Source organism: Alligator mississippiensis, chromosome 8, assembly GCF_030867095.1.
Source record: "Alligator mississippiensis isolate rAllMis1 chromosome 8, rAllMis1, whole genome shotgun sequence".
Classification (NCBI taxonomy): domain Eukaryota; kingdom Metazoa; phylum Chordata; order Crocodylia; family Alligatoridae; genus Alligator; species Alligator mississippiensis.
In genome coordinates, this window is record NC_081831.1 from 8,195,001 (window position 1) to 8,221,710 (window position 26,710).

The following is a 26,710-nucleotide window of genomic DNA, read 5'->3' on the forward strand; positions in this document are numbered from 1 at the left end:
TTTAGTGGAAGTAGGGTGGTTTATATCAACTAAGAATCCAGTCCTGAGAGCAGCATGATGTACTGATTTTCAAACTGTGGTGAATGAATAGCTCTTTCACAGTTTATAAATTGTAACATTGTTTGTAAATGCCACACTTTTGCTAAGGCAGCACTTTTTAGGATCAGCAAATGCACATTCCAAAAAAATGAATAGTTGAAATTCATCTGTATGCAGATTTGTAAATCATGTTTAAATCCCCAAAAATGCCTAGTTAGCTCAGAGGTCAGTTTTACCTACTATGCAGAAGAAAAGAAAAGTTTGCCTTTGCAAATCAGAGGCTAACTTTTAGCATCTGGCAAGTCAAATGAGTTTGATGGATCACGCAATCTCTTATTTCATGAAGCCCTTTCAGTGTAAAATGACTAAAAAAGTGGCTGTTCAAAGTTGCCTGATATTTTACAGTAAGGGTTCTGCATTTTGTTGTCTGCATGGCACTGAAATATCTGTTGTATGACTTTGTGTCTCCTGTCTCCCTGGTTCGTTCACAAAAAAGGAGCAATACTTTGAAATAAACCATATTCTTTTGATTATACGAGGCTCCTTTCTGCTTGCTGCCATATGGAGTGGTGATTTTACCTATGAACAAAGGTGCAAGTGGTTCTGTAAAGAGCCTTTATACTCTGCTGGATCAAATTCCATTCTCTTTTAGAAAAGTATTATTGTCTATTATTTGTACTGCTCTAAAACGCAGGAGCCCTAGTCCTGGATATGGAGTTCATGTACTAGACGCTGTACAAAAACAGAGGAGTTTCCCTTTTTTTGTGTTTCAGTGAGAAAGAAATCCACACACAAAACTAATTAAAAACAGAAGATCACTATACTGTGAGTCTTGGCTGAGATTTTCAACAGAACTCAGTACTTGGGCCAAGTTCCTTGAAAGTATACAAATCCCTAACTCCTACACATTTGTGGAAGATAGGCATCTCAGTAACTTTAGGTCTGAAATGAGACTTTTGCTCCTAAACTGCTAAGGTGCACTTGAAAATCCCACCTGATATCCATAATGAAAATTAGTTTACCTGATTAAAAATTACACCGTAATAGATCTATTGGAACAAAGAATACAGCTGGCACTGAAATCAATGGCAAATCTCTCGCTGACATCAGTAGCGCAGAATAAAAAACAGCAGTTTGAGGATAAGAAGAGCCTCTTCTCTTAGGAAAACATACAAAGACAAATATTTACCAGGTATTTGTTGGCAATTTTCATAATACTTGATCCTTTCAGGCCCCAGATGAATTTCGCTGAGGCTTGGCTTCAATATTTGGCAGAAAGCTATGAGCTACATTGTGTTTTCCTGCATCTGTCTCAGTGTGGCACTGGTGCACTTTGAGAACTTCAGGAAGATGAAATAAAGATGTGGGACTAGCTGGATTCGATTGCTGTGCATTCATATATTCACCCAGCTTGTTCCATTGTGTTTGGTTCATCCTTAAATTCTATGGCAGTATTGGATGGCCTTGACTCTTATCCTATGACTAGTATTTAGGTTGCAGTTTTTAGATACAGTGTCTTTTTAAATTGTTTTACTGATTATATTCTGTATAAAGGTTTTATGTGATCTTTAGAGCTGATCATTCATATAGAAAACTAAGTAAGAATGTCTTTGATAGGCATTTGATAGGCATATTCTTGCGAGGTGCTGAAATCCTTTAACTCTCATTAGGGTCAAAGGGAATTTTAGCTGACCAGTAACCTGGATCTGAACACATCCTCAAAAGATGGCAGGGAGTCGTGTGATAATGTTTAGGTATGAAGCAAAAAATAATGGATTTTCTTGCCTGGAAAGGTCTTCATGGAGGGAATGATTAATCTCATATAGTCTCCTCTCTTCACAGACTATGTCATACCCTTGTACTTTTAGCAGGTTATTAATAAATAGCAACCACCCCCATCTGCCTATTTTTAATTACTTTCTCTTGTAGATAGGAATGGAAAAACCAGTGTGTGAATGGAAGGGAGAAACTATACCGGTAATAGGATACGGTGCCTTGCACTGCTAAATCTTGGTACTTTATGAGATGTTATCATCCTACCTAAAAAGTTTGAGGTAGGCACACAAAAAATCGCTAGCCGTTACTTAAGATCTTGGCCACACCCCATCTTTGACCATTCTCTAGTGCTGTCAATCGGGTACTTTTCTTGAAAATATATTTTATTAATAAATGAATAGTTAAATATGATTTAAAATATTATGAAATATTATCAACACATAATGTACTTTAATTTTTTTTACTTAATGGGTTAAGCAAACTGGAGACTTCGAGATGTGGAGCTATTTATCCAACATGGTCACTCTGGAAAACTAAACCGAGGAAAGAATGAATTAAAAGTAAGATCTTGCCCAAAATTATACAACCCCAATACATCTAGATTAAGCCCCAGTGGTCTAATAGATAAGACACTGGCCTTTTCAACCAGCAATTGTGGGTTTGAGTCCCCCCTGGGATGAGTGGTTTTCCTGAGGGTTACAGTAAGTTGCATTTGAGTCAGCAGTGTGCCCTTGTTGCCAAGAAGGCTAAATGGCATCCTGGGCTGCGTTGGTAGGAGTATTCCCAGCAGATGGAAGGAATTAATTATTCTCCTTGATTCTGCACTGGTGAGGCCACATCTGAAGTACTGTGTCCAGTTTTTCCCCTCCCCCCAGAAAGGATGTGAACAAGTTGGAAAGAGTCTAGCAGAGGGCAACGAAAATGGTGAGGGGCTGGGGCACATGACTTCTAAGGAGAGGCTGAGGGCACTGGGCTTATTTAGTCTGCAAAAGAGAAGACTGAGGGGGATTTGATAGCAGCCTTCAACTCCTTGAAGGGTGGTTCCAAAAAGGATGGAGCTGGACTGTTCTCAGTGGTGGCAGATGACAGGACAAGGAGCAGTGGTCTCAAGTCGCAGTGAGGGAGGTTTAGGTTGGATATTAGGAAAAACTTTCTCACTCTGAGGGTGGTGAAGCACTGGAACAAATTACCTAGAGAGATGGTGGACTCTCCATCCTTTGAGGTTTTTAAAGCCTGGCTTGACAAAGCCTTGGCTGGAATGATCTAGTCAGGGACGGGCCTGCTTTGAGCAGGGGGTTGGACTAGATCAGTGTTTCTCAACCTTTTTTGTACTGGGACCCATTTGTAAACATTGATGGCCAGTCCCAACCCACAGTCCCCCACCCACTCAGCCCTGCTGGTTCTCCTCATTCCCAACCCACTGTCCCACACCCCCAGGACACAGCTCCCAGTGTGTGGGGCAGGAGGTGGGTGTGTGGGGGCACATACCCTCCCAGATTTTTGTGCCCACAGCAGGCACGGGGCTGCAGCCTGACCAGACTAACACGGCCAAAAGCCACCTCCGCAGCCCAGCAGGTGGGACCGAGTTCAGGAGAGTGGAGTGGTGAGACTCATTGCTGCTGCCACTGTTGCCGGGACCCCTGTGCCAGCCATGCCACCAGCAGCACAAGAGATGGGGGTGGGGAGCATACAAGATGCATCAGAGGGGTCGGGGGCACAGGCATTGAGGGAAATGGGGAGCACATGCCCCCACAGATTTGTGCGCCCACAGCAGGCATGGGGATGCAGCCCAACACAAGAGCAGCTGGCTGCGGGAGGAGATGAGGGCAGCACAGCTTCCCCCACTGTCCATTACTCCTCATGCTACTGACAGCATGGCTGGTGTGAGGATCCTAGTGGTGGCAGTGGCAGTGGCAGCAATGAGTCTTGCCACCCCACTTCGCCCTCCCATGCTGAGAAATTCCACTGGAACAAGGAGGCAGCTCCTGAATGTGCCAGTCTGGCCAGGCTTCAGCCTCATGCCCGTTGTAAGCGCACAAATCTGGGGGGGCGGGGGGCATGTGCCCCCCCCACAGTCCCCCTGCTCCCTCCAATGCATTGTCTATGCCCCCTCCTCCCCCCCGTCCCAGTCCTCTTGCTCCCCCCAGCCCCAAGCAGCCCCTCGCGGGCTGGAACTCTACCAGCTTTCAGGGGGAGACCCACTGTTTCTCAAGTTTTTCTCCTTTAAAGGAGAATCCATTTTTAAAGTTGGTTTGTGACCCTTTCATATATGCTTGCTACACACTTTTGGGTCGTGACCCACGGGTTGAGAAACACTGGACTAGACGATCTCCTGAGGTCCCTTCCAACCCTATTTTTTATGATTCTATGATCCAAAAGATAAATGAGTTTGTTTAGTTCTTCATTTGGTTTTGGCAAATGCTGGCCTTTTCCCACTCTATATTTTATTATAACCACTGTGAAATGGATGGAGAAATATTTATAAATGTTTCCTTTCATATGTGATACAATTTTGACAGTACACACATGAAGACCTGCACTCTCTTGGAATGGCACAGATTTGCTCTTCCTGCTTGAGGCTGGACTTGATGATCTTGCGAGGTCCCTTCCAGCCCCTTACAATCTATGAACCTGAAACAATTCTTTCTGCTCTGAAGAGCTTTCCTTTGGGCTGAATGTTGACTTGCTCAAGGTACGTACAGTCAACATAAAACAAGTACAGAAAAATCCTCCTTTGGAACTATGCAGAGTGCCTATGCATGTTCCTACGTAGAGTTTGCATGGGAGTGTATACATCAGTGCAGCTAGCGGAGGAAAGCATGGAAGAAATAGAGGGGTGGAAGTCAAAATGAGACAACATTCTAGTTAGAAGTACAGCATACATGTTAAATAGTGAGGGTGATTGACTGCTGAAAGGAAATAATGTGAGAAGTGATAGGCTGTTAGTCCATGTCTTGAAGCACTCACATCAAGAGGAGACAGACATTTATAAGAGCCACTGCATACAATTCTATGGCCACTGCTATACTGATCAAACTGCAAGATCTTGAGTTCACTTTTGGCCTTAAACTCTGTGAATTTATGTATCAGACTACCAATAGCTCTTGTTGCGGCTCACATTCACCCCCAAATGATGCAACAAAGCCCCTGACTGCCCTTCAGAACACAGAAACAGCCTGAATTTACTTGTTTAGTCTCTGACACTGGCCAGATGTTGCAGAAGACGCCTCTACTGTGGGCAGTTCTGTAATATCACATCCACGTTCAACATTTCTTTCTAATTGCAAGTGATTAATGATTGGAGTAGGAGTACATACATCTATACACATTTTTCTCTAAGTGAGCCTAACAACAGTCTTATTATAGTACAAGTCATGTCAAGAGGTCTAACCAGGATCAAGATGCCATTGTGTTACACTCTGTATGCTCATATGGAAAAGCCTGGTCCTTCCCTGGGGAATTTGTACCTAAGGCTCTAATCCTGCAGACACTTGCGCATATGTCATTTTATTCATAGAGGTTATCCCATTCCTCATTTCTTGGTATCATTAAAACCCCAGTTCTGCAATGTCGCTAAGTATTCATGCACACGCTTAACTATAAGCTGCAGCATTCAGATTCATTGGGAGATCAACAAATCTGGCTTCCAGAACAACTTGGACTAAAAGAACTTGGCTCAGTATTTTCTGTAGCAAGCCCATCATTTCTGTCTGAGCTATAGTATCTCTTTTAGAAAAAGAGCCAGTCCTGACCTATGCTTACATCCATTCCTATTGAACAAAGCACTTAAACACATACTTATCTTTAATCCCATGTTTAAGTCCTTTGCTGAGTTGGTTCCCATTCTTTTGCTTTCAGTATTCAAAGTACTTAAAATGAAGGGCTAAATCATGTGTGTTCAATTCCCAAGCAGTTGTGTTTTACTCCCTCTGTGTTTGTTCTCCATCCTGCAGAAGGGGGGTCTCTATATCATTTCTCTGGGACATACAGGGGATGGGAAACATACAGATGAACTGTAGGTCTTGTGTAAACTATCTCACATGAACTTTATGAAGAGGGCAACAGACCCCAGGAGCATAGCCTGTTCTGGATATTGTAAACAGAAGCTGAACCTGTGTTGAAACTTAGACAGCTGTGCTACATGTATTGTCAACTGCATATTTGGCTAACTTCACTTTTGGGGATTTATAGATACACTTTGAGCCACAGTGCTTCACAATTTGCCTAACATAGCAAGTTTCCAGTGGCCATTTCTCCCTCACCCTAAACACACACACACACACACACACACACACACACACACACACACACACACACACACCCTTTTCCTTGTCATCCATTTTACGAGGGCATCTGGAGTCTACAGTGTCTAATTTGTAATGAAGTAATTCAATCAAAGTAGTAGGGAAGCTGGTTAAACTTGTAATGTTCTTTGCACAGCAAAACAGCCAAGTACAGAATTCTGTGCAGGCTCTAAATTCATTAGATTTAGTTAGCTTCAGTTCACAAAAGCTTATGTTCTCTCTATATATTTATTTAGCCTATAAAGTGCATATTGGTTCTGAGTATGACCATAAATTGAATCTGACTGGAGGGCTTGGTGGCAATATGGGGGAGCTATTTGTGGCTCTCTGACAGAAGCTACGACCGTCGAGGCACTGGATGTCTGGACTTGGTCTGGCCTTTGGACTCTGTCTCGATGGTCTAAAGTTGGGGGGTGTAGATCTAGGGCAGCTTCTACTCTTCCGTACTCTTGCCTAGGCATATGCACTGAAAGTCTTGGTATGATGGTCACATAGACCTCTTGCGTGTACACCATAATCCAGAGGCTCAACAGTTACCAAGAAGGTGTGTATCTATCTACCCTGCCTTCATTCAAGAGACCTGCCACTTGCCTGCTATGAGAGTTTGGGCAACTCTCACCACCTCTTTGTGCTTCTTCCCACTTTCTCCCTTTGTTTGTCCTGTACACTCTTACAGGCATAGTTCTTACTTAGTTTCTATGTAAAAAACATAGAAAGACACTAATCTGAGTAAAAATGTCTAGGACCTTCTGTAATACAATATGGTAATTTACCAGATGCATAGAAAAATGCCTGGAGAACATGTAATTTTTCATGGGTTTCTTCTGTTTGTTGCAACATTTTCTTGCAGTTATAGGCACCAGCTAGAGAACTGCAAAGTAAGTGGTTCAAAATGTTCTGTAACCAACTTGTGCAAAATTCAGGCTTTAGCTGCTGGTAGTGCAGTTGTATTGTGTGTTAATTAAAGGCACAAGTCCAGACAAGGCATGCGTTTCTTCTGAAATTATAAAAGCAGCTGAATGTCAGAATACTCATTTGAAGCTCCAGATGCTGGTCTCTGCACTCTCCAAGTCATCCAGAGAATCAAGTGAGAATCAAAAAGGGTAGAAACATAGTCTTTTATACGGTCAGATCAATAGGGTCTCTCATGTACTCAAAGCACTGTGCAGGATCTAAGGCTCCAAAGAATACAACCTCTTTACCTATACCTGTCATGCCAAGGAACATCATTTTATCATTATTAGCTCATCTGTTTCATTATCAGGGTGATGATTTGCAGAGTGAGTACCTCATCCAGATATCAATAAACAGATTCTCAGCTGCCAAAGCAGATGTAGCTGCTTTAACTCCAGGGGAGCTTCAGTAATATAGGTGAGCCAAGGGTTTGGCCCATTATATTAACTGGCCTCCTTTTCCACCCCCAAGCAAGAGTTTTGCAAAACATTTTAAGTACAATTTAAAATGTATTTAAGCTTATTGAAAGACTGCTTGTGTTCCAGTGAGCGGACTCCATGGGAGTGTTGGGGATGGGAAGGGTTAACAAGGATGAAATAGAGGGAAAAAAACAGTAGAGGATGAGGAGAAGGGAATAAGGGTTGTTCTTTACTAGACAGATGAATCTTGTAATGTCCCATGAAGCCAGGGAGAGATGTTAATATGCACTTAACAGGCAGCCATGAAGGATTAAAAATGTGATTGAATAAATAAAGCACAAGTATTGCTCAGTTTTCTCTTGCCCCAGCCCTATCACGGGTCATGCCTTCTCAGAGCTGCTGCATAAGGCAACAAATAAGGTAGTTGGAAGGAAGGGTCTATCATTTTACAACTCTTTCGAGTCAGATCGAACAACTGGGATTCTGAAATCCCTGCTTAGCAGGTGCCTAACATTTCCAGTACCTCCAGTTTTGATGCTGAATCTTCTGTTAAGTTCTGTTTCTGGGAAGTACCGTAGTTTTAACAAGGCACTCTCAGGTTTGACAGGAGGAGGTGTGGGGATGAGAGAGGATGTGGGGGAAATAGAGCCTTGCCTATTCTCCTCCCCGCATGACCCAATGTGCTGCATTCTGGGAGTAAGTTAACAGTCTGGAAGAAGGAGACAGAGAGGGGAAGCAGCCTTTATTTATTGCTCCAGTAGCCCATGGAAGGAGAAGTTACAGAGAAAATCTTCTTCGCTCCAAACAGGATGGATCATAGGATGGCTATCAGCCTACAATTTGATGTGCCCATAAGAAAAGAAAATGAAGTGCTAGGAGGTGCCCATAAAAAAAAGGAAATGAAATGCTTATACAACTTCACAGATTCTGGGTTACTCTCATATTCTCATCCATCCTCTCTAAAGCACTAAGCACCCTGCTGATGTCTTGTGCACTCCCATCTCAGGGAAGCAGTCAGATACCATAGTGATGGGCACTGTTTAGATAGGCAAACGGATGCATTTTACAGCAGGTCTGGAAAGTTACGGGATCTGGGCCCTAGCACAAACAAGATAACACTTGCCACCGGGAGAGGAATTTCCCGTAGAGGTAGTTATTACCGTCATTATACCAAGTGTCACCTGGAACACATCCCCAATTCCTGTTGTCCGTGATCAAGAAAGAGGAATTCAGACTGGAACAGGTTCAGAATAGGGCAGTTAGAATGACAGGGGAATGGAGAGTCTGTTTGTGAGTGAGAGTTAGAAGAGCTTGGCTTGTTTAGTTTAGTAGAACAAAAGGTGAGATGGGATGCGTTTGCTCTCCATAAATACATCACAAGAGTAACACCAGAGAGGGAGCAGAGCTATTTAAGCTGTGGGTCAGTATTGGCACAAGAACAGATCAGTGTAAACTGCCCATGTCGGAAATCAGAAGGTTTTTAACCATCCAAGCAGTGAGGTTCTCCAAGGGCCATCTGATGGAAACGAAGAGTCCTAACAGCTTTTAACATCAAGCTTGGTCAATTTATGAAGGGGATCATATAACAGGAGTGCCTGTGGTAGCTGGGGCCTGGACTCAATGACTTGGGATACGCTTCCAGTCTATGTGCTACGCCTGTTTTGTGGGCTGGATGAAAGGATTTGTGAACATGGACACAGGAGGGAGTGGGAGAGGAAGACTGAAAATCGAACCTTTTTGTATAAAGCGGTGGCAGTCTTCCAGACCCCCTCTGACTGACTCTGGATGAGGCAGAACCCATGACGGGATAACTCAGGGGACTCCTCTACCAGGAAAACAGCACCGGGGAAGGGGAGAAATCCTGGCCCCACTGAAATTTGCAGCAAAGCTTCCATTAACTTCACTGGGGCCCAGATATCATACTCCGCAAGAGGAGTCAAAAGGACACGTACATCTTCAGAGACATAGGGTAGCTCATTAAATACAGCTGCTGCCTTGCTCATCTATCAGTCATTGATAAAACAGTGCCTTTTAAATATAAGCTGTGGGTAAACTTGACCACAAAAATCAAAACATTTCCCTCCCCCAGCCTTTCAAGGCAAACCTTTCTGTTTTCATCTGAGGTAAACAAAGGAAGCCACAATATTTAAAAAAAAACAAAAACCCTTCTAAAGATTTGGCATTATGTCTAATTAATAGATTAAAGTACAGAAATGCTTTTAACATGTTTTTTAATTGGCAACGATAAATGCACTTGAACTTTGGTGCTCTAGTAATGTGTTTCTAAATTGTGTACAAGTTACATTCCTTCTTGTCAGAAGCCCCTTTGGATTTCAAGGAGTATTGTGCTCTGGCCAGACCCTTAGGCACTGCTATGTTTAAAATCAGACTTAGGCACCATCCTGCAATAGTTTCAATTTTATCAGACCCTCTGAAACCCCCTCAAGTGAGTAGGGCTCAGCTGGGCACAGAGGGCACACTGCAAGTACCTGTCACTACACCTCACTTAAACCTTGTAGGAGGATGGGTGCAAGGAGGAGGCAAGCGTCTTGTCTGTGCTAGGGCCCAGATCTGGTGACTTTCTGGACCTGCTGTAAAATGCATCCATTTTTCTATCTGCCTTTGCAAATGGTGCCCATCACCATGGTATCTGACTGCTTCCCTGGTACGGGAGTGCACGAGACATCAGCAGGGTGCTTAGTGCTTCAGAGAGGATGGATGAGAGTAATCTGGAATTTGTGAAGCCGTATAATGAATGTCCAGCTCCCAGCACCGTGGATTTAGGGTTGCCAACTCTGTTTTAATCTATTCCGGAAGGTTTTATCACATAATTGATTACGGTGCATAGACTTTACATCGGGAAGGCAAATGCACATGGCTATTAAAACCCACTAGACCCCTGTACAAATCGGGTTCAACATTTAATATGTATTTTAATGAATGCCCATTCATTGATCTCCTGGGTGACTCTCAGCAGTCTCCTGGAGACGTATGTCTAATTCCCCGAGGCTCCAGGGCAATCCTGGAGGGCTGACAACCCTATGTGGACCAGGGGCAGGAATCATTCAAATGACTGAAAGTAGTGCTTTAAATCAAAAATAGAAATGCAAAGCAACGAACCAAAAAACAAAAATCAAGAAGGGATCTAAAACAGAAATGCAAAACAATAAACCCCCCAAAATCAACAAGGTTGTTTTCTTGTAAGCATATATATGCTCCTGTCTGATCACAATCAGGTAGTCTGGGCAGGAAGAACAGAGATTGCTCTAGCTGAATTTTCTCCGGTCCCTTAATTGGTTTTGAAGCTCCCCGAGTACTTTGTGCACAGTCCCTTGCACACGATCGCATCCCCCTCTTATGTGTGCGCCGTGCAAGTGTCTGCTCAGTTCCCCGCTGGCTGAGGACAAGGTAGGTCCGCGCAGCTCCGCTCTCCCCGGGAAGCGCTGCCTGGGGCAGGTCTGGTACGAGCCTCGCTGCGGAGAGTCAGTGCAGAGAAAGTCCCGGGCATGGAGCAGAGCTTTTTCTTTTTCTTCTTCTTTTTTGTGTCTCTCTTGCAGCGGCTGGGCAGAAAAGTTTTCAGAGGCGCTTGCTCTGCCAACCATGTGCTGTGAGATGAATGAGACCAACCCTTTGCTGCAGGGAGGGCTGGAGGGATTTGATTCCTGTCTTTTTCTTTGTTGCTGAAGCAAATTCAGTGGCTTGCAGGGCTGTGTTGGGAGGCTGCTTTTAAAGGAGAGCTGTTGGCTGCTTTGAGTCACATAGGTACAAGGACTCCTTTCTCTTCCCTCCCCTCTTCGCTGGGCAAAACTATCCTAAAAGTTGTAGGGACTTCTAAGGGATTCCTGGTAGCAAAGCCCAGTGGACTTTAATAATGCTAAACTTTTGTGGTAAGTGGTTTTTTAAGTGTTTCACCCCCTTCTATAAGAGGGAATTTGCAGAGGATTTTGTAGATTTGGGTGAAGCAAAGAAACAAGGTAAGAAACCTCTAGATTGTAAAACTAGAGCCCTGTAGCCTTTTAGTGCCATTCCTAAAGAACACTTCTACCTCCAGGCAGAATCTGTCATGAATGGCATAAATCTCTTTCCATGAGGGAGAAGCGGACGTGCGTTCCGATATTTTCCTTAATTTTGAGCTCTGATCTACAGCCCTGTAGTTTGAGAGTCTGCCCCGTCTTTTCTAGTCACGGAGGGTCTGGCAAGTGTAAACCTGGTCTCGACTGCTCTTTCCCATGATTTAATATTTGATTGCGGACATGGCAAACGTTGTGTTATTGTACGGTAGGCGTGCGTGGTATTTTGCAAGCCCACTTGAAAGCAAGGTCTCCTGAAGTGTTTTCTAAACTGTACTGAGTTGTTTGTTCGATCCGCATTATCGCTGCAAAATGAAAAGGTGATTTCCTTGAATGTAGGCTTTGCCATTCTTCCATGTAGAAGTGTACTGAAGCACACATGCTCACGTAGTCTGCAGGCATGTAACACGCTCCTTTGCTACCTCTTTTAGCCAAGGATAGATCGCTCAGCCTTGCTGACATGAGCAGTCATCTCTGTTTCAGTGAGACCACAGGCTACAGGATTAGGGTTGCTGGTCGCCCGTTAAGCCCCAGATGAGCTCTGGCATTATTCTGACAGTGTCTAATTCTCCGTTGCCTTGCTTTTTATGTAGCGCTCTTTTGCAAAGCGAGTGTAAAATGCAACAGTTATGATTTGCTGGCATTTTGCACTGGGGAAATTTGAATGCAAAAGGACTATGCAAGGTGCAGCACAATGGAGATTCAAGCCTGGGATCTCTATGCAAAAAACCCCCCTTAATTGTGTTCCACCAATATTGAATAAAAAACCCAAAAAGGTGCAGGGATTGCAGCTAGTTATGTACTCCACCAGCTCTTTGCACTCACCCAGAGGTGTCTCGTACTTAACCTGGCCCCTGAGAGAGCAATACATGGAAATCCTTCACATTAAACATGAAGTTTAATATTATTTTAAATTTTCATTTGTTTCAGCTTTGCAGCTTCATTTGATTAAAAGGGAATGAAGGTTGTTTTGTCAGTCGGGTTTGTTGACAAAAAATGTATTTAGATCCGCCCTCCCTTTCTGCTAATTATATAAGTTGTAATATATTCAAGAGCAAATAAACAGAATGGCACATCTGTGTCTAGATGCGGTGCCAGCCTGGAGCTTTCCTGAACACAAACATCCTAAAGAGAGGTTTTCAAACAGATTTTATCATTCCTTTAAAGCAAGTAAGGCTGATTGCAAGATTTCTATTAAAGAAACTATCTGCTGTATACTTGGATGTAAGATAGAATTGCACTTATTTTTCCTGCAACACGATTGTGCTGTAAATTAGATATATTTTTCCCAGTGGAGATTTTAACAAAGTCCAGCTGGTAACTTCATTAGATAGGAGGCACAACAACATATTTAAGAGGATAAGAAAGCAGATCTCCTTATGATTAGCTTATGTCAAAGATCAGCCAAATGGCTTTTAGATATGTCACAGCCTTTATTACCTTAAGTATCTAAAGAACAGTGCAGGCTGAGCAAATGCATACTTGTGTTTGTGGGAAGCTTGCACAGTCAAGGAAACATTAAAAAAAAAAGTAATTTCAGTTTTAGTATTGCATGTATTTAGTCTCACCTCCCAGATGGAAGCCTCTGATGTAGTGTTAAATCACACGCATATAGTAAAGGAATGTCGAATAAGCTTAGCAACATAAATCTTTGCTGGTTCATAAGTTTAATCCAGCTGCATCCTCAAAATTGTCCTACTGCACCGGCCCAGCCTTGATTAAATCCTGACTTGGGTTTAGGGCTGCTAAAAAAATCTTGTTTTTGTTGGGGGTTTTTTTTGTTAAATAACTCGGAAAACAAAAAGAGAAAGCAGTATTAAATGCCATTCAAAAGTGTTTATTGGGGTGGGTCACAGAATTCGGTTCATCTGCGTAAAAGAGGCGTTCCGGTATAATAATACGTTACTTCTGATGCATTAGTAATTTCCAGGTGCCTCGCACAGGGAGAACTGCACTGCACATATGGAAAACAAATGCAGAGAGCTGGTGGGACCTGCCTGACGTTACTCAGCAGGCCAGTGACAGCTGAGAATAAATGTCAGGCCTCTTCTGTCCCAGTCCCGTGTTCCGTTCTGTAGACTACTTTGACTCATGCTGCGAGAGTACCCCTGGTTTTGCTGAACTAGGGCTCTGTTGCCGCAAGCAGTCGAAACCAGGTAAGTTAGATTCTGCTGCATTGCGAAGTTCCACGTACAAATCTTCCCCTCTCCAGCCCTTTCAGTAGTGGGGATCTAAATGGGCAAGGGTGTCCTGGGTCCTGACACCTGCCAGCGAGAGCGTCCTATCGGCAGAGGAAAGACTCACACAAGTTCAAAAGTGGTCAAGAAAGCAAGCACAATGCGGAGGACCAGGGAGGTAGAAACTCTCCTAGTCTATTCACTCTGGAGCAGGAATGCTTATACAGCTGAGACCAATTTTCATGAAGAAGCTTTGTTGTTAAGGAGCCAAATTTACCCAAATTCCTTTCTTACAGAACCTCCACGCTAGAACGGCGTCACCTCCATTTCTTCATCCAAGCAAGAACCGACACTTCAAAGGCTGGAGTTGCCCGAGCTGCTGCCTGACTTTGACCAAGGAGACGTTTTAAACATATGCTTCCCCTCTACCCAGTTACCGAGCCAAGTGATTTGTTATGATGGATCTCACATGGACATGGTAGGTGCATATGCAGAACTTTTTAGTATATCTCATTTTACTCTTAGTCATAGGTGCTGTGTATTCAGAGGTAAAACATTCCTTACAGCTTTATCTGTTACAATTGCCACTAAAACACTCCACCCTTTTAAGAGAAAACAGCCACTTAGGAAAGTCCTCTCAAAGCAAAGAATTTCCTATTCACAAGGAGTAAACCAATGGTCCCGTTAGTCTTGCTAGAGTATTGTGAGTAGAGTTTCCTGCTCTAAAACCCCGAGCTGGTATCAGTCAGCTCTGGTATTACTCTGCTGCATGAAAGTACAAAGGCTGAGGATCTGGTCTTGTACTTTCCAGGGATGCATACACTGAACACACACGTGCTTTCAATAGCCTCTGTTTATTTGACTTAGCTGAGTTTATTTGTTTAAAATTACCGTTTGTCCACTTATATCCCGCTGTAGACAAACATGCTGCCCCTCTGAAGTCTGTGGAAGTTTTGCCATTGGCTATGAAGTCAGGTTCTATCTGGAGGTGACCTTTGATAGGCTTGTTCATGCTTTGTTATTTTGAACATGAATATATCTCTTCTGACATTGTCAAGCCCCATGTGAAGCACCCATGTGATGTGCTGCTTAAAAAGAAGGCTTATACGGGACCAGAATGGAAGCAGAAGAGCCAGGATTCTTATAACGGGCAGGAATAGACCATTAAAGGAAATGCATATTAAATGCTTTTAAAATGAAGAAGTACATTATAGGCCTGATCCAAAGTGCCTTCAAGTCATTGGGAGATTTCCTACTCTTCTGTGGGCTTTGGCTAAATTCCCAGCTGTTATGGTGCACCTGGTAAAAATAAACACTTCAACATTACATTGGGAAGTCATTTCACTTTTAAAAAACATGCTGAGAGAATCTAAGGCAGAAGTTGTGTTCAAGTAAAATTAAAGGTTCTAGTACAGTGACTAGAGCTAAAAGATGGTATGATGAGGCAAACTCCCCCTGCCCTGCACCTTTGCAGTGGCTTCCAGGAGTATGAAGTGGGTACACCATGGCACCTTTGTGATTCAGAAGTTTCACAACTTTTTGTCCATGCACATCACTGCAAGAAGGGCAGAGCAGTGGAGAATCAGGCCCCACTCCCAGTCAAAAAAAGATATACCATTGGTCTTCTAGCCCTACCTGTAGTTCTCCTGGCTTCTTTCAACAGTGGCAGGTGTTAAATCATGGTTTAACGTTCTAAGGACAGAGCAACAATGTCTAGAGTGTCTCCAGAGCTGGTTGATGAACAGCATCTACAGCAATGGTGTTTCTACAATGCTGTTGTCTTTTATTATCTAAGAATGGAGTCCTGTGCCTTCCTGTGAACAAACCGAATGTCTTCTAACTCTTCTTGTTGTCAGTGGGAATTGAAGGAGCCTGGTATTTCCAGGAGTTGCTAAGCACAGTGGGGGATCAAGCATGCTGCATAACAGCAATACGTGGCTGTGTAAATGGTTATTCCTAATGCTTTATTGTAAGGCTCTTCAAGGCTTTGAACTGAGGTTGGCCAAGGCAAAACCATCTGAACTTGCCTTCCCTCCTTGGAATTTAAGAAATTTATGCCCAGGCTCTTCACAATTCTTCCATGTAATCCCATGTGTAACCTGATGTGCAAGTAGCATCTCTCAAAAGTCTTTAAGAGAACACAGGAAGTCGTATAGTCATACACGATATCCAGAGCTGTAAGAGAGTGCTCTCCGTCATACCGTTAGCGATGCTCTCCATCATACTGTTAGCGACAAGAGTGTGAATGTAGAGGAAGGAGAAGCAGAATGAGAGTAGCAGACAGCTAAACCCCTAGTGACGCCTGCAAATGTATCTTGGGTATATATGTCCCCAAATATACCTATTTTTCAAACCTTAAAGGAATAGCTGCAGCATAAAAATTACTCCTCTGTGAGTATTTGTTAATACGTATCTTGCATGAGCCAAGTTCTCTTCTCCTATAACCTGCAAGAGCAGAGATTTTGCAGGGTCAGTAGTAACACGCGGACATTTCTGTTATTTAGAGAGAGGAATACTAATTTCTCCATTCCTTGGCATTTGCCTGAGATTGGCAAAGGAGCTTAATAACCTGGAGAGGGTCCAGAGAAGGGCCACTTGTATGGTTAAGGGCCTGCAGACCAAGCCCTACGAGGAGAGACTAGAGAAACTGGACCTTTTCAGCCTCCGCAAGAGAAGGTTGAGAGGCGACCTTGTGGCTGCCTATAAGTTCATCAGGTGGGCACAGAAGGGAATTGGTGAGTATTTATTCACCAAGGCGCCCCCGGGGGTTACAAGAAACAATGGCCACAAGCTAGCAGAGAGCAGATTTAGATTGGACATTAGGAAGAACTTCTTCACAGTTCGAGTGGCCAAGGTCTGGATTGGGCTCCCAAGGGAGGTGGTGCTCTCCCCTACCCTGGGGGTTTTCAAGAGGAGGTTGGATGAGTATCTAGCTGGGGTCATCTAGACCCAGCACTCTTTCCTGCTTAAGCAGGGGGTCGGACTCGATGATCTATTGAGGAACCTTCCGACCCTAACATCTATGTATCTATTAAAGAAGTCAAGTAATCAGCTTTCACATAACTCCCATGGGATCCTTGGCAGCCCCAACTGCTGTCTAGTAAAACTTATCCTTACATGGTCAGTTAGATCCCAGTCCTGAAATAGTCTTTATGAAAACAAGTGCCTGTATATAGCCCCATGGATTTCAGTGGAACTCCGCAGACTGTGAAGGAGTGAGTGAGCCACATTGTAATTGAAACAGGAGAACATAAATAAAACCACAAAAAAATGGCAGGGAAGAGACCCTAAGGACATGTGTAGGTCCTGAAACCATTATTTCATTAAACTGACTGGGTAGTGAGTTGATGGTCTCCCACTAAGGGCTGCTGGGCAGTTTAATAATATTAAACAGAGTTTTTACAAGAGCCTATGACAGTTTGCATTTCACCTTAATCTCATAGGTCCTTTTAAAATAAATCCCAGCCCAGATGTATTGAAACCCCAGTAGGCAGATAAGGCAGGATTACAGAGGAGGCCAGCTCCATGCTGCATTTGCCTGTGGAGTATATAGAAACACCCAATCCAAACACCTTTTTCTAGATTGACTTGAAAGACTGATCAGTTAGTATCGGTAGTAGAATACTGATGGGCTACCTGGGTGGCAATTCGGAGGTGTCAAAGAGGAGGGATTCTGGGAAGAGTTAGACTGGATTGAAATACAAGCAGCAATTTGTCTTTCCTGACGCTTCAGTTCTACAGATATAGGCACCTTATGAGCTGTTATTAATCATAATCGCTCTACACTAATCCTCACTATTTCACTAAGGATTGGAGTCCTTCAGCACTGGGCAAACCAGAAACAAGGAAAAGAGTTCCTGTTCACAGGCTAGGACTTGTAATGGGACCTGAGGGAATTGAATGCCCAATTTCCATTGTAAAGCAATGGGATTTGGAAGCCTGAGGCCCATTAAATTTTTCAAAAAACCCAGATACAATGTGTATGAACTTGCTAATATTTCCATGCAAATTTAACTTTACTGTGGGTGCATCTATATAAGATGCCTTAATGCACAGTGGACTGTTCTACTGTGCATCAGTATGTCACAGCAAAAACCATGCTAATGCACAGTAGAATTAGTCTACTGTGCATTAAGTGTCACAAAAAATGTTAGCTTTTGCTAGTGTGCATTAGCACAGCTAGTGCGCCTTTATCTAGCACCTCATATTAGAGATACTTAATACACAGTAGCAAAGGCACATTGATGACTATGTAGACATGCTCTCTGAGTAGTCTACAGTGGGAAAGCCTAGGATAAGTAGATCTATAAACTAGGAATAATGGGTGATCATCCAAATAAAAAAAAAAAGTTAAAATACCAAGTGAGATGTTTCATCTCCAAATTAACAGCTTCAAATTTAGCTTCTAAAAGAAGACTGAAAATTGAACTTGGTATAAAGACCATTAAAGATGCATGAGTTTTTGGTCAAACCTTTGCATTTATTTACACTGTGGATATTTTCAAGCTGAGGTTACTCAGAGATGTGTTTAAAATTAATGGTAATTAATACCTAGGTTCCTTATGCAGGTTTGAAAGTATCAGCCTTGATGCCTCCGGGCTAGATTCTGCCTCCAATGAGTGTGTTCTTGCCTCATGGGGGGAAGAAGGCCTATCAATTAGAGCCCTTGGGTTTCAGTTCTCTTCTTTGCCACAAATGCAGCTCACTTTTGCTAGCATCCAAGCAGTTTTCAGAAAGGGAAGGGGGAAAGGAAGCAGAGGGAGTTCTGTTTGGGGTTTTTTCAGCCCCAGCTGGAGGGTGGGGGCAGGTATATTGGAGTCTCCTCTGAGCTTTGAGGTGGGGTCCCTAATTCACCCATCCCACCCTTCAGCGCTGGCTGGCGGACCTCTAGAAGAGCTCCCTTTGCGCCTTCCCATTCTGAACTGGGAGGGAGGAGGGGCTGGTACTAGGGGAAATCAACTGCAGGCTGCAGCCAGCAGCTAGATACCCCTTCCCCCTGGAACCAACCGTGAACTTCTGTTTGGTCCCGGGGGGTTGTTGTAACCCAGAACGCTTCCTGAAAAGTGTTCACAGGTACAGCAGGGAGCTGCACTTCTGTCTGCTCTCCTTAGTCTCCCTGTGCTTCTCTTCCCTGCAAAACCTCAGTGAAGTGCTGTCCCACTTCCCAGGCATGCTGACAATAACTACATTAAAACCAGAGAGGCCACCTGAGAGAAGCAGTACCACTCTGAACTGATTTCAAGTCCGGTCGGTATGTGAGGTCCAGTCAGCTCTGAGCATCGGGGATTGAAGCCGACATTTCTTGTGCTCACAACAACGTGCTGTCAAAGAAGCTGTGATCAAAAGTGATTCTTGTAGCCAACATACATGTCACCTCCCAAGAGACATGTGTGTCACATGCAGTTATGCAAGCTTCAATGCTCAGTGTTATGAAACTGCAGATAAATACTTGGTGTTGCTCAGTTGGTATATTCCCTGGTGACATCTGCTCATCTGGATGATGATAAGCTATTTATTATGTAGTAGGAGAGGACAAAGATCTGAAAGAAAACAGTATGGAAAAAAAAAAAGTATGTGAAATCTCATGGTTTATAAAGCCTTTCTAAATATTGCACAGATCAGATTGTAAAGAGCTCCCTGGATTTTGTATCCATTCTTCCCTATTTATTAAATACAGTTAATTATAAAGAATTGGATGACATAAAACATTGGAACATCAAGTTGTTGTTTTACTATTTGCTATTTTGTATTTTAATTTTAAAAGATACCTTGATGCTGCCTCTATTTTGGGTGAGATTCATTCAACTTTTCCTCTTCATTAGAAACACTAGGCCTACCAGAGTTTAAATAGATGCTTTGCTGTACATAGGCAGGTCACTAGTCCATGGGATTACCACAAGCCTTATATTAAACACATGCTTAAACCTTTTCAGGACTTGGGTCTAAATATGATTAGTACAGGTGAGCACTATAGCAATGCCAATATATTAAAATATGGCTGTATCTTTCTACACCTTTTTTACTGTGGCATGCAAGCAAAGCCAGAGTGTTTTCATAGCTCTGTGAGTCAGGGTCTGTGCAAATGTGTACATAAACTTAACATCAAACATAAGCCCATGGAAATCGATTTGAAATCACAGCAATAAGCAGGATGATGGGTGTGTTTAAAACTAAGGCCAAAGATGAATCCTTGCCAGGTAAAGGCCCTGCGTTTGTACAATGCTTAATCTGGTGGACGTGTAAGCCTGGCTGGAACATCGTTAATTAATCATTAACTACTTGTCACTTGAATACATGCATCTTCTTTCCACAGCAGGAGGCCTTTTCAGCAGAACTTGGCCTAAACTAAGAGCTCACTAAGGAAGACAAGAAGCAAAAGATGACAAACGAGCCCATTAAAGAGCTGCTGGGAGCTCCCAAGTATCGTGAACCCGTCACAATGGAGAAGAGCAATAACAATGAATGCGTGGTAACCACGGTCCCCTTGGTCAGCGAATGCCAGCTGACAGCAGCAACGGGAGGGGCAGAGCTCTCTTGCTACCGGTGCACTATCCCCTTTGGGGTGGTCATCCTTATAGCAGGGGTGGTGGTCACCGTCGTGGCATACAGCTTCAATTCCCATGGATCCGTCATCTCAGTGTTTGGACTGGTCCTTTTGTCCTCAGGACTGCTTCTCCTGGCTTCTAGTGCCGTGTGCTGGAAAGTCAGGCAAAGAAATAAGAAAGCAAAGAGACGGGAGAGTCAAACGGCACTTGTGGCGAATCAGAGAACCTTGTTCGGTTAAAGACGACCAGGAAAATCCCGGAGAGGAGAGATCTCTTGTGTGTCTGTCTGACTATTTATTCATGAGTTGGTCTGAGGGATTATGCTTCACAATGGAAATAGATGGGATGGATTGAGAGAGAGACTCTAGGAGCATCTCTGGAATTGGTTGATATGACTGAATGATATTTCTTGCCAAGACAGGGAAAGAAAAAAATTCTCTTCTCCACCCCCCCCCAACCAATTCATGGAAAATGATTTCATTGTAATGGCAGTCCAGAGCTGTAGTCAGCGCTCTGAGGATAGGGGAGAAAGCGGGGCCCTGTTAAAATGAAGAAAACAATCTGAACTGACCTGATGGGACAAAACCTGCTTAAAAATAATGCATGCTTGTGAGGGGTGGACTGAGAGAGGAGCTGTAGCAGTTGAACAGATTACCATCGCACATCTGGCCAGATTGCCTTTGATTTATATTGTTCCCTGAAACAACAAACAAGCAAACAAAAACTGTGATTGCTTCATAAACTGATTCTTGGATCTCGGGACATATTTTGAGTTTGTTCCAGTGATTTTATCTGTGGTACTTTTATTTCCTCTTTTAAACAGACAGTAATATTAACTTGTTTTACTATTGACTAGATGTAGGTAGCTATTCATAATATTTGTCCAACATAAATAACAAGGTATGAGTATAGCTTAAAAAAAGAAAGTGAGACTTTTTTTTTTGTAAATTAAAGTGGTTGGATTTAGCACTTTTGAGGATTTTGATATAAAAAAGTTGTATATTTCATTAAAATAATAAACATTCAGTGCTGCTAGAGCTTTAGAAATTCTGGTATTGTTCATTGTCATCTGGACAATTTCAACTCCAATTCTTTTTACTTCACATATGGTGCTTTACAAGCTTCTCAGGATATTCCTTTATTGAGCAATAGCATTTGCAAATGCACAACTTGGCCAACCTGCGCTGCATATTGAGACCATGTATTTGATTTGGTGCCCTATTGTTTTCACATCCTTGTTAAATATTGATGTACTGGAGAACCGTTAAGGCAGACAGATGTTCAACTGGATGAGCAAGCCAATTTAGGTGGTGAATGATGAATGATTGATAGGGTCATTCATACGAATAACATCATTTGAGCATGAAGGTGAGATCACTTGAGCAGAATATAATTATTGATCTGTTTGACACCACAGTGCAAACATTTGCCATTGGTTATATGTTAATGCCTACAAGTAGATATACTGATATTATTGGATCCGCACAGTACTGTGCCTCAGACTGTATGTCTAGTGGGACCCAGAATTTTTTTTTTTAAGTATCCTTTTTCTAGTATCTTGAATTGCTGAAGAGTTGGAGGATGTTTGCAAAGAGGAAGTTTCTATTTCTGAAAGTTGTACAGACAAAACTTAGAAAATACGATAGACAAGATATGGCCTCATTTACCAAGGCACACTCTTCAAAATTGCACAGAGACACACAGTCAAGCTGTCCTGAAGAAGACATGATGTAAGGATCAGCTGAAGGTTTTTAAGATTTGGGGCCTGCAAATTTTATTTTTAAATCCCTGCAAGGCCTGACCCTGTACTGAATTCAGCAGATCCAGAAACTCCTTGGAAATCAATGGAAATTTTTAACTAGGAAGGGATTTGTATCAGGCCCCTGTTGAAAGGTTGGGATGGGCAACATGCAGAACTGGGACAGCCTCCCGTGAACACAAAATGCATCTGCATTTTTTGTGATTATTTTTTCTCTTACTCCTTTTTTTGTCCAGCTCTGTCAAATATGCCTGGAGATCAATTGATCTTAAAATGCTTGTGTAGCAAGCCCTTCTATTTCTGACTCCGTTAGCATGATCGCCTGTTGAGCCACCTGAGTAAGTCTCGGCTTACTCAGTTAGTTGCCCTATGGAAGTAAACAGGGCAAGCTGCAACCCACATGGTGATGGAGTTATTTGTTGGTGAAGGAGATAAAATCTAGTCCTTATTGTTTCCTTGGGGCATTTACAATTTATTCTTACCTGCTTTTGATTCTGACTTTTGTTCTGAATGTTTTGCCAGGATGAAGGGAAGAAAAATGAGTTTACAGTTAAAAAAAAATCTTAATCTCAATTTTTACAATATGTAAAAGCAGAGATATTTTCATGGATTATGTGAGGTCCCAGTTCGTTTGCTGGCTCTATTGTGATTGACCTCTACTCTCAGTTCTGTGACTTTCCTTTTATATTCATTGGAGTTCAACACCTGACGTTGGCAAAGCTAGAACGTCCAATCTAGAACTTCAGTTCAAGTCAGGTGTTTTAAGTATCTTTGATCAATAAAACCTGGGATTAAGATCCCAGCTGAATTTCAACCTGTAGCATGCGGTTAAAGTCAGATGAAAGTACGTGTGGCATACGCCTGTGTTTCTCTGCAGGGTGCTAACCAATGCTACTTTCCATCGGCTGCCGTGAAAAGTTGGGGGTGCGGATGGGGAAGCCGTGCACGATGTGGCTGTGGGTTCACTTGCGAGCTGTATTTTCAGATCAGTGAAATGACTGGCTGTGGTCCCTGCAATGTGCACAGTCAGCGCGGCAATCATAGTGATATCAGGTATCGGCATGCAGCGGCGTTGTACATTATGTGGAAAGCACTGTGGATTAACTTGTCATTTTGTATTAGGGGCTGAATGGTGCCTCTAAGCCACAACCTGGCATTGGGGGCATAACACAACTGCATCGCCCCAGGGGAAAAGCTCTCTCTGCTCTCAAAAGTATATTCCAACTGCATGCTGGGCACAGTCTGGCCTTAAGAAAGTACGTGCTATCTATGTGTGTTCGTCTAGTCTAAAAACCATCTCTAAATTGGCTTGCACTGATATTTTTATGTCCAGTATGCTTAAAGTTCTCCCAAATTCATTAAGCTCAGCCAGGGATCTGACAGTCAAGCTGGGTTCTTTCCTTTTCATGTAACATCTCCAGGACTAAAGATAGAGCATCAGTGCAAACAAAGAGCTTTCAGCAGCTTTGCACAGAAATAATGGATGAGGGCTTGGTTGTGGATACCCAAGAAGGAATAGGCATGCAGTCCCAAAGTTGTGTTTGCTCTGCAGGGTGAGCAAGAGAGGAGAAGGAGCTGCAGATGTCTGACTGCAGTGAGCAGATCTTCCGGGGTAAGGCTGTCTCATTTCTATGCACTCATTTTTGAGGGCTTCCAGTCTTGACTGTTAAGAGAGAAAGCAAATCCTTGAAAATGGAGGCAACAGTGAATGAAAAACACCCCACGCTGTTGACAGGATTGAATACATGGGACTGTAATTGAGGACCATACATTTTTAACAAGGTTCTGGAAGTAAAAGCCTGCTGTCAATGGTTATTTGGCAGCCTCCCTTTCAAAGTTAATTGTTTTATGGTCAAATAATTTTATAATCATTATTTAGATGGTAAGCATCCTCTGCCTGCTGAGAAGTGGGAGCCTAAAACGCAGGTTTAACCCTCTTCCTACTGACACCCCATCTTTGCACAAGGGCTGCATTGAATACACCTCTTTGAAGAGGTACAGCAAGGAACAGCCCACTGCAGGTTGCATGTGGGTCCTAGATTTATCAGGCCATCCTTCACTCACAGCCAGACTTGGGGAGGTCTTTTTTCCCCTGCCCTGCCTGGCTCGAGCTCATAAAATCCATAACTTATCCCTGGACTTCTAAAGTGCACATTGTGTTTTAAATAGAGCAGGCTATACATATGGGAGGGGATGTTTAGAGGCAGTATTTGCGTTGCTGCACTCCATGGTTACCAGACACTATAATAAAATCGCTTGCATCAGACGAAAGCTGACAACACATTTTAGCACTCTCATAGCTCTAACTTATCATGGCAGGAAGCTTTCCTGCTGCTTGGAGAACATATTGCGTCACCAGAACATCTGACACTGGTATCTAATGTCAATCACTTTGCTTAAGGTCATTAAAAAATATTAGGGTGTCCCCTTACCATGAAGTGCCTTTGCATGAGTGACAATTAACAGGAAATGCATAGCATGATAAATAATTGAACAGGTGGATTAAAGTAGTGGCTTCCCTGGGTAAAACGAGAAAAGTGACTGGTATCAACAAGGCTGGATGGCTTGACCAGAGACACGGACAGAGTTGCTTAGTGGCTTTCCTTGCAAAACGGACATGGTTTTTGACCCTTTTTTTGACAGTGGAATTTTATGAAGAGCAGCAGAGGGATATCTGGCTCTCTGTAGAGCTGCAAGGTCCATCAGTGAGTTCAGTGATGCATCCGATGCAGTCGGTTCTTGCTCATGAAAGCTCAGGTCTCTCTGAACCACTGTAAGGTGCCACCCCGCTCTACCTTCTGCCTGGCTTCAAACTGTCACAATAAATTGCCTCTGAGAGCCATTAGTGTAAGTCAGGAGTAGCTGCACCCACTTACAGCCCTGGGTGCAGGAGAGCGGAGAACCCAGACCTCTGTCTTCAGAAGCAAAGTGTCTCCAGTGCAGGGATTCTTCCCTTCAAGATGCTGGTATCCTAGCAAGTGAATGCACATGTGACATGCAGGGTCAGAAAGCAAATGAGGGTGCAAATCTAGCCTGTGGCCCAAGCCAGAGAAATGGCCATGCTTGATGGAGCTTGCGAATGGGGTGCATGGGGAATACGCAAAGGAACCTCTGGGCCACAGGCTTTTACAAGGCAGAGCTTCCCTCTGCAATCGGTGCAGCAGGTCTCCATATTCTGCTCTACGTAGCTCCTATTGACATCCATGGGAGATTAGCACATGGAGATGAAGGACAGACCACTTGTGCCACCCTCTGGTTTGCTAACAACAGGGCAATTAGACCTAAGCCTTCTGGGAGGCCATACGGACAGCATTTCAAACATCCAGCCTACTAGGTACAGTGCCTCTGACATGCCCCAGTGCAAGTGGAGGAGAGGGTCAGATACCAAAGCAATGTTCCAGAAAAGAGACCTGGGGATAGAGAGGTCTGTGCCACCTTAATAGTGTGAGACTGATAGAGCTACAGGTACAGAACTCACTAGGGCCTCAGGCTCCAGTTCATTATAAGGAGTGTAGCAGATGCAATTATACTTGCAATTAATTTTAATTTGTTTAATTTTATTTATTATTTAATTTATAGGTTGATTTTTTGTACATCCCTGTGCTATTTTTCTATTCACCTGTCTTATCTGGAGACAATGTTATTTACCTGCCAGAAGTTGCAGTGCTCGGTACTTTTTAACAAGGTATAGAGTCCTTTGTGGAAGGGGCTAGAACAGTGGTTCCCCATCTTTTTACACTTGAGGCACCCCTCGATAGATTCAAGACACCCAGAGCCGTCCCTTGGGAGAGGGGGCAAATCGGGGTGACTGCCCTGGGCCCCACGCTTTTGGGGGTCCTGCAGACAATGCCCATGGACAGTGCCATTGGCACATGCCAAGGGCGCCTAGCTCCATGCGGCTGCTGTGCACCGCCAACTTTGCACTTTGGCTACTTGCCACCCCTTCCCCCCGGCACACCCCACTCCAGCCGCTTGCCTCCCACACAGGCTGATACACCCTGGGCCCCGCACACCCCTAGGGTCGGCTCTGAAGATATCCCTCAATAAACTGGCGGCACCCCTTGGAAAATGCTAGCTCTTAGTCTTTACTCTTTTTTTGACTACAGAAAATAGAGCAATTCTTCTATTGTAAAGAACTTAGAAAGACTACAACAGGCCAGAACATTTTTAACACTCTGGATTCGTATTTAAAAACTCTCGGTTGATCTTGTGAGTTGTCTTTTCACATGCCACGGCACCCTGGTTGAAAATCACTGTGCTAGGGAAACACAGTTTTGTCGCTGCTGTTGCTTTCATGTGACCGGAGAAGGCTGGTAGGACATTTGGTTAGAGCTAAACTCTTGCTACGATGCCAGAACTACCCTTAGTGAATCCCCAAAGTAGTCAGCTGCAAACTCAAACCCCAGGCTCGCTCTGACAAAATCTGAGTTCAAAATTTCTCGTGAACCTTAGCAAAACGTGTGATTTGGATTTTCACGTCTCAGCCACGCAGTCCTCACAGCTTTGATTCAAACCCAACAAGTGCCTCTTGGTATTGTTCATTAGAATCCAAAACTCAACCTACGGCTTGCTGGGGGCCGTTTCAGAAAAATCAGGATTAATCTCCTGTTCAAACACGCCTGCCCTTCTGGTGTGAAAAAGCACTGAATGCAGCAGCTGGTACTTCA

At 43.4% G+C, this 26,710-nt stretch overlaps 1 protein-coding gene across 4 annotated transcripts; it reads left to right on the plus strand.

The window, feature by feature from the left end:
* Nucleotides 1–10,803: 10,803 nt before the first annotated feature.
* On the plus strand, nt 10,804–21,321 carry TMEM100 (transmembrane protein 100). Of its 4 annotated transcripts, none has more exons than XM_006268617.4 (3): nt 10,804–10,900; nt 14,036–14,217; nt 20,053–21,321. In XM_006268617.4, the coding sequence occupies exon 3, from the start codon at nt 20,119–20,121 to the stop codon at nt 20,521–20,523; it is 405 nt and encodes a 134-aa protein (XP_006268679.1). In that variant the 5' UTR covers nt 10,804–10,900; nt 14,036–14,217; nt 20,053–20,118; the 3' UTR covers nt 20,524–21,321. The 4 variants fall into 4 exon arrangements, with proteins under 4 accessions (XP_006268679.1, XP_059588055.1, XP_019349913.1 ...); XM_059732072.1 differs by lacking the exon at nt 10,804–10,900 and adding an exon at nt 10,939–11,379; XM_019494368.2 differs by lacking the exon at nt 10,804–10,900 and adding an exon at nt 11,393–13,718.
* The last annotated feature ends 5,389 nt before the right edge of the window (nt 21,322–26,710 follow it).